Source organism: Amphiura filiformis, chromosome 20 (assembly GCF_039555335.1).
Source record: "Amphiura filiformis chromosome 20, Afil_fr2py, whole genome shotgun sequence".
NCBI classification, from domain to species: Eukaryota; Metazoa; Echinodermata; class Ophiuroidea; order Amphilepidida; family Amphiuridae; genus Amphiura; species Amphiura filiformis.
In genome coordinates, this window is record NC_092647.1 from 19,257,701 (window position 1) to 19,271,103 (window position 13,403).

The 13,403-nt window shown below is 35.2% G+C and overlaps 1 protein-coding gene across 2 annotated transcripts in view; it reads left to right on the top strand.

Moving 5' to 3' along the window:
* Positions 1–13,068, top strand: part of LOC140141813 (uncharacterized) — a 75,176-nt gene extending 62,108 nt beyond the window's left edge. For both annotated transcript variants that reach the window (XM_072163678.1, XM_072163679.1), the window contains exons 4-5: positions 1,543–1,638; positions 12,664–13,068. In XM_072163678.1, coding sequence (XP_072019779.1) covers positions 1,543–1,638; positions 12,664–12,726 — 159 coding nt within the window. In that variant the 3' untranslated portion in view covers positions 12,727–13,068. The remainder of the gene's footprint in view (positions 1–1,542; positions 1,639–12,663) is intronic.
* The last annotated feature ends 335 nt before the right edge of the window (positions 13,069–13,403 follow it).

Genomic DNA, 13,403 nt, shown 5'->3' on the forward strand with positions numbered 1-13,403 from the left:
AAGAGTACAACACAATGGTAATCCGGATTGAGGTAAAACTACATTAATGAATCCTGCACTCTTCTTGACTTGAGACCAATAATAGTATGTCTGTCTCAGATTTATTCCTAACATTTACTCTGGTTACGTTCTGAATGCGGGTTTGAGTGTTAAATATTGCATGTTGGTGCGTTTTTACGAAGTTCGTCGCGTCACAGTGGTAGTCCGTATTGTGGTAAAACTACGTTATGCAAATACTTGCTTTCTACTTGAGACCAATATAGTATTGTCTATCTTGGTGTCTTCATAACATTTATTATGCTGCCCTTCAATGACTGTAAGGAAGTAATGGACTTTTTTCCAAAATGTTTTTATTAGTAAAATTAGATCATATAATGAATATAAATATCTTCCTGCTAAATAAAAGTATGACTGAGGTATGTCTCTGAAAATAATATTTTAGAAGTATGAGGATTAAAAATCCACCACTGTTACAATGATGTATGCTCTCCCATACATACTAATATGAATTCCATATTTTTTTCATCTTTTTTTGATACAGTTTAATAAGTATAAAGAGCAAGAATATCGTGTGGAGTGTGTTGATGTACAATGGTGTTACTGGGGGGGGGGGGGGGGTCTTCTCCCACAACTACTTAAAAGTATATGCTTATATACGTGTTTTATGTGCGTTTACGTATAACTTACAAATTACAACGCAGTGGTATCCGTGGTAAAACTACGTCAATCACGTGTTTTCTTTTAAGGGAAATATTAAGAATCAACAACTATTATACGCTTTCTTAGAAGGTTCGCCATACTAATGCAAATTCAATCTTTTCATATTTTTGATTGATACATAATAATAAGTACCGGTATCAATCAGTATGTGAAGGCTGGATATGGGGGTGAGTGTATATACTGAATGTAGTTTTTCGTGGGTATTTGTATGTGTTTTTATGGCGGGGATTATACGTGAACTTCTTATAAATAGTACAAAGCGCGTGTCCCTTACGGACCAACCTTGGTAAACAAACAAACAAATAAACATAATGGTAATTACGTTATGCAAGTACTATATCTTGCTTCATCTCGGGACCAACATAGTATCTTTGTAATACGTAGTAATAGTATTTACTGGTATGGGAAGACTATAAACCATAATATCTAAATGTTGGGCTTATGGGGCTACATTCCAGATCATTTGCCATGAATACTGCAAGTTTAATCTTTTGATCTTTTCAGTTTATATAAGTACAATGATCCAGATTATTGCGTTTAAGGGTGTTAATGTATATGGTTACAGTAATAAATGCGTGTTTGTATTCGTTTTTTGTACGTATCCATATACATATGAATGCTACATGCGAACTTACGGTAAAAAGTACAACACAGTGGTAATCCGTATTGCGGTAAAACTACGTTATGCAAGTACTTGCATCATCTTGGGACCAATAATGTATGTGTTCGTGTCCGTTATACTGTTTGCTGGTATATAGGCACTCTTTTACAAGGTTCGTCATACTAATACAAATTCAATCTTTTCATCTTTTCTTGATACAGTTTAATAAGTACACAGATCCAGATCTATCCAGAACGTGCATTTTAGAAAACGTACTTAGAAGAGTTTCACCTCGCTTAAGAACGGAAATAATTCAGGTACAGTGGCCATGTTCATAGTCGACATTTAAGTGCATTATTTCTATATGGATTTCCTTTATCATATAAGTGAATTCTTAACAAATGAAAGCGATTGCTATAGATTTGACTCCTTTAACGTTATTTAAAGGAGCTCATAATAATACTACGTCCATTAAAGGAAGTCGCCCGCAAATCACAACATTTTGCCTTATATGTTAGAAAAATAATTATCAAGCACGAATCACGTGATTTTATTTTAAACAAACTCACATTGTCCATCAAAATGTATAATTATAAAAACCGTCTCTCACATGCGATATTCAAAATTCCCGGGCACTGAAATTGCCCAGTGCAATGACGTTCTAGTAATACAATGAAGGGTGACGACAATTGAGCACAAATAACCATTACGTCATTGCACTAGACAATTTCGGCGCGGGAATTTTGAATATCGCGTGTTGAGAGCTGGCTGTTTTTATTCGTTTTTATGGTCAATATGAGTTTGTTTTAAATAATTATTTTTCTAACAGTACATTAAAAGCATAATTGTTTTTATGATTGCCGGAGACTTCCTTTAAAGGGGGGTCCGATTGTATGATCTTTCACTGATACCAAAATCTGTATTTTGATGAGGTCATGTGTGGTGTTCAGGCTGAGAATCGAATCACACACCTTTAAAACATGTCATACCTTAAAATGTATACTTTGTACTTTGTCAGCGCAAAAATGTAAGGATTCCACTATTGTCTTATTGTATAATATGGGAAACTCTTCTTAAGGGAAATATTGCACTTAAAGAAAGTATTGATTATGAATACGGTCACTGGGTCTATTCTGTGAACCAGTTTTGTATGAAGTAGATTAGTATCCTTATAGTTGTCGCACTACTTTATTCTTTATGATGGCCAATACACGTAAGATCTCACCTCACATTCTCCTCGGACCAAGTGACCGATAAAGGGACCCATAAAGTGACCCATATAAAGTGACCCACACCAAGGACATTGAGCTTCATTATGGGTCACTTTAAGGGAACGTTAAGGGAACGTTAATAAGTACACATATCCAGATCTATCCATAAAGTGATCTATTCAGCAAGTGATCTATCCATAAAGTGATCTATCCATAAAGATAGGGAAAATTATTTTCCCCTTATCGTTCCCTTAACATTCCCTAAACGTTCCCTTAACGTTCCCTTAAAGTGACCCATAATGAAGCTACAGTGTCCTCTCTTTCCAGCGCACCCTATCCATGGTCAATCTTTCCGGCTCCTCCACCCTGTTATAGTGTTTCTATTCTGTGCGCCGACAAGTTGTTTTAGAGATGTAGAGCGTCCAGTTTTTCTTTTTTATCAGGAGTCCATGCCATTGCTGTTATGCAATGGTTGTGGTCCTCTATCCTAAAACATGTCTAAATCCATGCACTTCCACCTTGTTCGCACTTCGACACTGATTAGTTTTGTTTTGTCCCATAAGTATAGTAGTATAATAGTCAGCGATGGGTGGGTTATGTGGGGCAGAGTGTCCCCCTGACAAAAAAAAGAAAGAGAAAAGTGTCCCTCTGGAAACAAAATGAAAGAGAAAATCGGGAATGCGAAGGAAAAGAAGGGGGACACGGAGCCCGTTTCCCATTGCAAGCTCGCCCCGATCATCATGATCAATTCATTGGTCAAAATAGTGTAAAATACACTAGTGTTACCATGGTTACGTGCGCACATTTTTGTCACAATAGTCCTTTTTGGAAGCATGAAGACGTTTACATGTCTCTCTAAAACCCCGCTATAATAGCCTATACACCCCACCGATAATACCGGGTCAAAATGATGCAACCGGAAAATTATTTTCAAATTTGAATTTTGCCCCCCCCCCCCCTCTGCTCCCCACTAAGAAAGCTGACTACGCCCCTATCTTCAGTATTCTACTTACGCATTTGAATCGAAATATGTCCCAAATTGATTGGTATCTGTTCAACGGGTCTATATTCTGTGAACCAGTTTTGTCTAAAGTAGATCAGTATCCTTATTTGTCGCACCACATTCCATTAATCATGTCTCCCGATGGCCAATACTCATTTGTAATTGTCGCACCCTATTCCATTAATCATGTCCGCCGATGGCCAATACTCGTTTGTAGGACCGCTAATGAACCATATGAAAACAAATGGAATTACAGAAAACACATTGGTTGCCCTCTGACGCCTTTTTGTTTAATAATATTGCACTGTAAAATTGTCAGTTGATTTATGATTCAATCTTGTTTCTTCACCCATTGACATATTATTATTAAACAATTTATTTGCTTGTTTGTTTGTTTGTTATATTTAGTTTGTTGTTTACTATTGATCCTTTGTTTGAACCTGACTATATACCATGTATCGGATGTAACAAAATTTTACAGCTTACTATTCTGATGTAATTGATTCAATTAATATATCTTACTTAAGGAATTGGAAAGCAACGTTTGCACAGTATTTTTGTGGGACCTGAAAACACATCAGACACACCAAATTGCATTCTGAATATGAGGAATGTCCTCCTGATATCAAATAATTTTGATTTTTTTTTAATTCGCGACATAATACAAATTTTATGGCAAATTATTAAAAATTGATATTTTTTATATTTTTGACATTTGACAGTCCTCGAAGTAAACGTTATAAATCTAATGATATGCACTTACAGTGTATGTAGCTGGGAGGAAAAGCCGTCCATCATTTGAAAATTTTGACCTTTCGTATTGAAGATATAGCATATGCCTACATTTTTCCCCAAAACACCTAATATTATATTTAAATGATGAACGGCTTTTCCTCCCATTTATACAGTTTTCTTCGAGGACTGTTTTATGTCAAAAATATTTTTAATAATTTGAAAAAAAAATTGTAAAATATCGCGAAATGAAATCATTTGATATCAGAAGGACATTCCTTAACCTTAAAATGAAAATGTTAAAAAGTGACCAATTTGTGCTACAGATGTCCAGAATCTTCGTGTTATGTTATTCTTATGTTCAATCGGTACAATAGGAACACGAAAGTCAACACATTACAGGACGTCTCGTCGTCTCCGTCAATATTTTCCGACAGATATTTGATAACAAGATGTCCATTTTCAATTGAGATATTAATATCGTGAACAATCATGTTTATTTAAGTCACTGAAATATTATGAGAATTTGACATTCGACTATACTTAATGAATTCTAAATTCATGACTGATTTAAGTTTTCGTATCAAATTTGGATGGTGAGTTTTGACATAATATGCTGCACTGTAATCGGGCTATTCCATACTACCCCTGTGGAAGATTTTGGAAATATCTTCCACATGGGAGGTAATTTCAAATGGAATGAACACATTAGGCAGCTCCATTTGAATTTCATACACCTTTTAAGAAACATTCAACCTGAATCTTCCACTGAGGGAGGGTGAGTTTCAAATGGAGCTGCCTAATGTGTTCATTACATTTGAAAATATCTCAGGGGTAGTGTGATTTTAAATGGAATAGCACATTTTGTGGAATTCACATCCACAATCAAAACATAAAATTGTATTAAAATTGACCGGAAATTGTCAAATGTAGGTAACAAGTGACATTTGGATGTTTTTTCGTGTGTCTGGACTAAGAGTATGACTAAAATGCATGGACATGATTCCTGGACATGATTTCATCTTTGAACACTTTAAAATGAAAGTGGTTAAAAGCCAATCGCAAAACCTATACCAACTTTTATAAATATTTTATGAATGAAATGAATGAAAACTTTGAAAGTACCAATTTTTTCTTTTAGTATAAAAGATGTGCGTATTTCCGATAAGAATTCAGTCGGATATATGTTTAATTAATTTTGCACATCAGTTTGTCGGATCTATACAAGAAGTGACCTTGTGAATGATCTTAATCTCTTTAATAAAAACAATCATGCCATTGGTTCAGGCTTTACGTGATTTTACTTCTTCGATTTTTACAAATAATTAGTATTGAAAAATTACTAGCATTCCAAGTACTTGTCAATGTAAAATTATGAAACATGAACTTCATCCATGGCGTTGTCTTTTTCAAAGACATTTCTTGTTACAAATAATTAGTATTGTTAAATCATAAAAGGTCATTTCATGATCCACATACTCACTCGACCCCCCCCCCTTCTTGAAAAAATATTCTTTCAGATTCATTCGCTTGGTAAAAGTATCGTCAAATGAATTTTATACGTTGGTATGTTAAGGGCTGGGGTATGAACGTTTGGACGGTATTTATTTTGGGACATTAGAGCACATCAGACATATCGAATTGCATTCTGAATACGAAGAATGTCATTCTGATATCAAATAATTTTGATTTTTGAAATTCGCAATTTAATACACATTTTATGGCAAATCATTAAAATTGATATTTTTGATATTTAACAGTACTTGAAGTGAACTTTATAAATGTGATGATTTATACTTAAAGTGTATGTAGGTGGGATTAAAAGCCGACGATCAATTGAAAATTTTGACCTTTCGTATTGAAGATATGGATTTTTTTCCCAAAACACCAAAAAAAATTAGGTCTTTTTGGGAAAAAAATCCATATCTTCAATATGAAAGGTCAAAATTTTCAATTGACCGTCGGCTTTTCCTCCCTGCTACATACACTTTAAGAATATATCATTAGATTTATATAATTCACTTCGAGGACTGTTATATATCAAAAATTTGAAAAATATCAAATTTTTATAATTTGTGATAAAATTTGTATTATATTGTGATTTTCAAAAAATTAAAATTATTTGATATCAGAAAGACTTGCTTCGTATTCAGAATGCAATTCGATAGGTCTGAGGTGCTCTCATGTCGCACAAAAATACTGTCGAAACGCAATAAACGCTCATTTTAGATCCCTTAATGTTAACATAACAAAATTACAACACAGTGGCCTATGGAGCATGCACAAAATCATATGCATAAACTCGTAAACGCAAAAGTCGGAATCAACTGAAATTTTGGGAATAAGCTGTTTTCGTGAATATCTACTGAAACATTGTATAAAAAGAGGATGCTAGAATCACGAAATACTTCAGTCCTCTAGTCAAAGTTCTTTCCGGTCTTGAGTGATACACGCATTACACAGACCAGCTGAGTAATCGTTTTGAAGTACCACGATTAACCAAACGCGAAACTCGAGAACCAAGTTTCTCCGTTTTTGTTTTAAAGCAACGATTAAACAGAAAAGACCTTTTTGAAAACTTCTTGACATATCCTCAGAAAAGTAAAGAATTTTTATTTTAAAACCACGGAAATGGCACATATTATTTTTTTTAAATAAAATATGTCAAGGATTTCAGGATTTCCGAACTGTTCAACGAATGTCTTATTTTTCCTGTATATGATGCGTGCGTGAAGACCGAATAAGTGCCAAAAACCCCTTTCTTTCGAATATTTGGCACACATTTCCGAAGACCATGCAAGACCAGTTGCACTGAAAGTGAATTTCTTGAATTACTTAGAGCCTCTAAGCGCACAAAAAGTATCCGTACAAACAAAAGCAATGTCTTAAAGACACTATAAAACCTAACCAAATAAGGCCAAGTAAAAATAAAAACACGTGTAGCGTATCCGAAAATGAGGAGGAGACACTTTTTATTTTGTTTTGGAAGGTAGATCCCTCCTGTGATCACAAACTCTTCTGAAATGTGTCTTATACATTTGTAAGGCTGTATACAAAATGTCAACTTCTCAAACATCTTTGAGAAGAAGTTGTGAATAAAATAAAAATTAACCAAATAAAAAGAAATTTGGAAATTCTCCAAAAAAGGAGGAGGGCGGGGACACTAAACTTGTTAATTTTTTTACTCAGCCTAAAGTAATCAATAATTTTGTACTGCGTATTTTGACACCTCATTCGCAACTATGCGATTTTTTCCCTCAAGTGATACCGATTTAAATGGAAATTGAGAGCCTTTCAAAAATGACACATTTTGTACATTTCTGCCTTCAGGGCGATTCCCATCGGCTTTTGTAACAGGTTCCTTACAGCGTAACAGATCAACACTCACTCGCTGTGCGCATAATTAGCGTGTTTTCGAAAGAAAAGTGCATGTAAATACCCTTTATATACCCTTCATATAACCCGACATTTGAAAGTTTTCTGACAACCTTTTCTAACCTTTTGCGAATGATGTCGAAAACGTTTCGTGTTTGCTATGCTGGTAATTTAGGTTTAGATATTGCTTTTGTTTTAAGTGTACGGATACTTTTTGTGCGCAGTTTATAGAACCATTGTTACTTTTAAGATGACTGATACTGTTACTTTCAGACAAAAATGTTCCAATAAACTCTTCAAAAACTGAGTTATTGTGTCGCGTGACCTTAAGAGGAAAATGTAAATAACTTTTCCTAAAAAAACGCAAATCAGCCCAAACATTGTTATGCAGTTGCATTCCCAATAGATAACACAACTCATTTGCCAAAAGCACTTGAAAATGTCGACAACATTTTTGCCACATTTACATTAATGTCTAGAGATTCGGCTCTGTTTTGGTAAATAACTAATAAAAGTAAAACTGATGTTATGGACGCTTCTTGCGTATACATATTTTGCTCGATTGTATCCCCGTATACATGTATAATACAATCACGTCTTTAAGGCGGATTGGAAGGGAGTATGGCCTAGTGGTGTTTGCACTCAAATATTGAGACAAATAAAGTTGACACACAATGGACATGACATGGTTCTATAAAGGAGATCCCAAGGCTTGATATAGACTAATTCCAATCAGCCGTCTACACTTCGCATGTACTGTGTATGCTTCGTAGTGACCCCAGACAAACAAGTACCTAGACCTAGAACTTTGGTTCGCGTAGTGAAGCCGACACTGCTTAGCAACGACTTTGAGTTTGACAAAGACGCATACCCGGACGCAAGCAAGCAGATTTGTTCGCGTGTATGGAACATGTTGCATTTGACGCGAGCGATAATGGCCAACAATCACGCAAACGAGCGCGTTTTTCTCTCCAGACATGAACGCTAATTTCTACGCGTCCGACCACCCGACCAAAATCACCTTGGATACGAGGCTTCACCTACTGCCATGGTTAGGGATGGGCAGTTACAGGTCTAGGTGATATGTCTATGGTAGTGACGACTGACTGATTATCTTACAGCCAATATCATGACGGACTTCTGAAAACTTTTCAATGCGACTTCAGTTGTGCGCCGTAGCGCGACTGACTAGCGGCCCCCGCGTACTGCGTCGCTGTACCGCGCCGATGTGACAAGATCGCGCTCTGAACTTCTAAAAACAACAAACTCGGTCAAAAGGTCAATTTGGACACAACTGCGCATGCTCTATGCCACAGGAATCCTGTTGCAAAATCCGTCACTTTTTTTCCACGTAGTTTTCTCAGTCGTCAATCCAGCAGTCTAGGCTTGATAAGGGGTGTCATTTCCTCACTCTAACATTTTAGGACACTAATAACACCTTTTAAAACACTTTTCTTGTAAGAGCACTTGAACACCATAATATGTTCCACTATTGAACACTGGTGTTCCAAATATGAACGGCAGTGTTCAAGGTGGTGTTCCAAAAATGAACGACAGTGTTCAAGGTTGTGTTTCAAATGAACGGCAGTGTTCAAGATAGCGTTCTAGGTTTGTTCCACTTTATTGAACACTTGATGTTCAAACCTATCCTATATAGAACACCGCCTTGAACACTGCCGTTCATATTTGGAACACCACCTTGAACACTGCCGTTCATATTTGGAACACCAGTGTTCAATAGTGGAACATATTATGGTGTTCAAGAACTGTTACCAAAAAAGTGTTTAAAATTTTAGAGTGACCATGTGTATGATTTTTCTCGGGAGGGAGAAACCGCCCAAATTGTTTCGTTTTGATATATTATTAGCCTTACCTTAGAAACCTCAAGACCTATGGAAATATAAATACGATTATTGGCTCCCTTGACTAATTTCCTATAAAATAAATACTTCAGTGTTTCTAGTTATTAGACTAAAACTGAACATTAAAGCTCCTGTCATCAATTCGCCTTAAATACATTGGAACCATTACATTCCCATTAGAGAGGTTCTAGTTCGTGACGACGAATGATGATTTCCGTGTCAGAATTGGTTTGAATTTTGACCTGCATTTCACCACAGACTTACTTTTGCATAAAATGCCAAGAAATGATACTCCTTTTTTCTTGGTTTAACCGGGTTTTTAAACATATTATGCGGTAATTGAGAGCCTTTTCATTATGTAGGTAATTGAGCGTCTTTCATTATGCAATGTGAATGTTTTACGGTATACCATTAGTCATTTGTAGAAATGATTTTATCAGTTCCTCTCATGTTTTAGTTTTTTTGAGGGGTAGAGGGGTACTAAATAAATATTTTGTATTTTGTACACCTCGGTCTCATGCATGGAAGATGTTTTAAAACATCCACTGAATGAGTAACCCAGGCAAAAGAAGAAAATAATAAAACAAACAAAATTTTGATTATTTTTCATTCATATATGGGAGTGACACATTCAGTTCATAGAGAATTTCTCACGGAATTCCTATACTTTACAAAATGTACGTTCTTATGGCCGGGAATGTTATATTGGTAGGGGAGACCGGGGCGTGTCCGCCCTATTTTCTTCAATCTCGCCTAGAGAGGACAATTCTCATGTTAGAAGGCTATAGTTTTTACATTTTTAAGCTGTATACTATAGCTAAATACTACCACAGTTGTAAGGACATTGAGCTTTCAGTAACGACAGGAGAAGGGAAAATAATAAATCACGATGACAGGGCGGACTTGCCCCGTGCTGGGGCAAGTCCGCCCCTATGGTGGGGTAAGTTCGCCCTGATAAAAAGAAAAGGTTATAATATTGCAAAACAATTATAAATTTAATGGAGGGGTATAATGTAAGCTAATAAATGTAGGGGTCCAAAATGAGCAAAACCTTTATTTACAACTTCGGCATTTATGGTTTTAGGGCATAAACGGTGGTATGAGTAATACTGATACCACTTAACTTTAGAAAATATGCGTGCATGTAGTTTTACTCTTCTTAAAGGTATTATTATCAATATTTTGCATAATACGCCGATGGGGCGAATCCGCCCCGGGAGTCCGCCTGGGGAAAACACAGGGCGGACTTGCCCCTTCACATACAGGGCGGACTTGCCCCAACGCTACTTTTTTTCTTTACCTCGTGTTATGCCTACTAAACACAATATGTCGATCTTTTAATTGCATAATATGTTGGGCAAAACGTTCACCTTCCAAATAAATATAAGAACGAATACCGTCTCTGCAAGGTCTTGAGATTATTACAATATTACTAAATTCAAAAATGTAAACTTCCTTGACTCAAAAACGTTTTTTGACGATAATTTCTGTGGCGAGAAGTGTCGGACTGTCTTGTTTTCTTGGGTACTTAATGTAGCTATGACGTGTGCCAGCTAATTACATCATCATTGTACTTTTCCAGCAGTCACGAGATCAGAAACATGGGGGTGGGCGGACTTACCCCGAGGGCGAACTTGCCCCGGTCTCCCCTATAGTTTTTGATACGATCATGTTCTAAAACACCAACATATATTGTAGCCATAATATATAATTTGGAGCAATTTAGGTCAAAATTTATTTATTTTTAAATTTTCATTATGCGTGCACAGTGCCTTAAAAACCCGTGGCAAAGACCAGCGAAAAAACAAAAATAACTGGTCATATATATATTCGCCATATTCCAGCCAATATCGCAATAGCACCAATCCCCAAAGGAGGGTATTTTGAATTTTCTTGCAAAAAAATCGGTTAACGTGTAGTTTTGTAAGTAAATAGCGAATACTGTGTTTTTGTGGGAGGGGGAGCTACCCAGCAAACACAAAACGTTTTCGACATCATTCGCAAAAGGTTATAAAAAGTTGTCAGAAAACGTTTTATGTCGGGTTATATAAAGGGTACATTAATGGTATAAAACGTTTTCATAACATTAAATAACATTTGTTGGTAATTTACTGCACAGCAAACACAAATGTTTTACAGAAAACATTTAAATGTCGGGTTATATAATGGGTATAAAAACGTTTTAATAACATTCCAAAAACATTTTTGAAAACTTGGTACAAATCATTCTAAACAGAATGTTATTTTGGGGTTGAAAAAATATTTTGCAAAAAACGTTTGCCCAAAATATTTACAATAACGTTTTAAAATGTTTTCACGACCTTTATATAACCCGACATTTAAATGTTATTAAAACGTTTTATACAAAACATAATACGAACATTTCTGTGTTTGCTAGGTGCAAATATTTTAACATAATGTTATTTAAGTGTTGACAACATATTTGGCAAAAATATTTTGCAAAAATAGTTTACAATGACATTTCGAAAACATTTTAAAAATATTGTTGTAGTGTGTTTTCATACAAAACGTTTTTATGACCTTTATATAACCCGACATTTTAATGTTATTAAAACGTTTTTACCTAAACCAAAACCCAAAAAACTTATTTAAAACGTTTTAAAAACGTTTTTGTGTTTGCTGGGTATATGTCTGCATGGAATCAGCCTGATATTTGTGTTTAAAAATGCCTGATTTTGACATGTTTGCCAACACTTAACACTTGCTAAGGGATGAAATCAAAACTCGACCGGCTGTTGACCGGATAGAACCGGCGGCAACCGCCGGTTGAGTTTTGATTTTTATTCCTGAACAAAGAAGATGATGCATTCTTACTTGAGATTAGTGGTCTTTTTAGAAAACCGCGAATTTCACTTTTGTCCAAATTTTGCTTTTAACTTCGCATTTTTCTTAACTACCTGCCGATTGGCCAAAAAGAAGTTTTCATTATCAATTGGCCCAATCAGCAACATTGTCAGAATAATGTTACCAATCAAAAAAATTGGGGTGAATTATTTACAAAGCTCCATTCTGATTGGCGATTAAAGTGAAGAAAACATGTAATTGACCAATCAGAGGCAATGTTAGATCGGCAGGTAGTGCTCAGGGGGTTAACAATCATTTAACATTGTAGTTTTCTTATACCTCTTATTGTTTCAGATTCTGGAGAATGCGCTTCAAGGTTATTCCACGGACGAATTCAGTAAGTGGACGAACGAGTAATCCACAGTCTAAAAAGTACTACGCAGCTGCGATTTGAATTTAAATCATTCAGTTCTCGACAAAACCATCAGATGAGTTGAGTTGAAATTAAAGACAGTTAAAAACATTTAATTTCCATTCCCTGTACAAGTGAAGGTTTTTTTTTTTTGAAATTTAAACGTATGTATCACTTTCTGAACAGTGGTTTTTTCGACTGGATTAAAATTAATATGTTGTGGTCTCTACTGCTTGGAGTCCCTATGAAGGAAAGACTACACTGCAAAAACAAGTGTTTATATTTAAACACCATATTGTGTTTATCAGACCAACACTTAATAAACACATAATTCATGTTAATGGTCTAACACTAATGTTCATAAATTAACACTTGGTGTTATATTACAAGCACTAATGTTTGTAATATAACACCAAGTGTTAATTTATGAACATTAGTGTTAGAAAAATTAACATTAGTGTTAGACCATTAACATGAATTATGTGTTTTTTAAGTGTTGCTCTGATAAACACAATATGGTGTTTAAATATAAACACTTGTTTTTGCAGTGTATAATAATATTTGATAAAAGATTGTAAATCTTTTGTTGTATAAAAAGAGCAAGTAGTGTTTATTTCAAAATAACTATACCACTGAACAGAAGAGGTGCTATTTCTTATGCTTGTATCATGAAAATAATGTT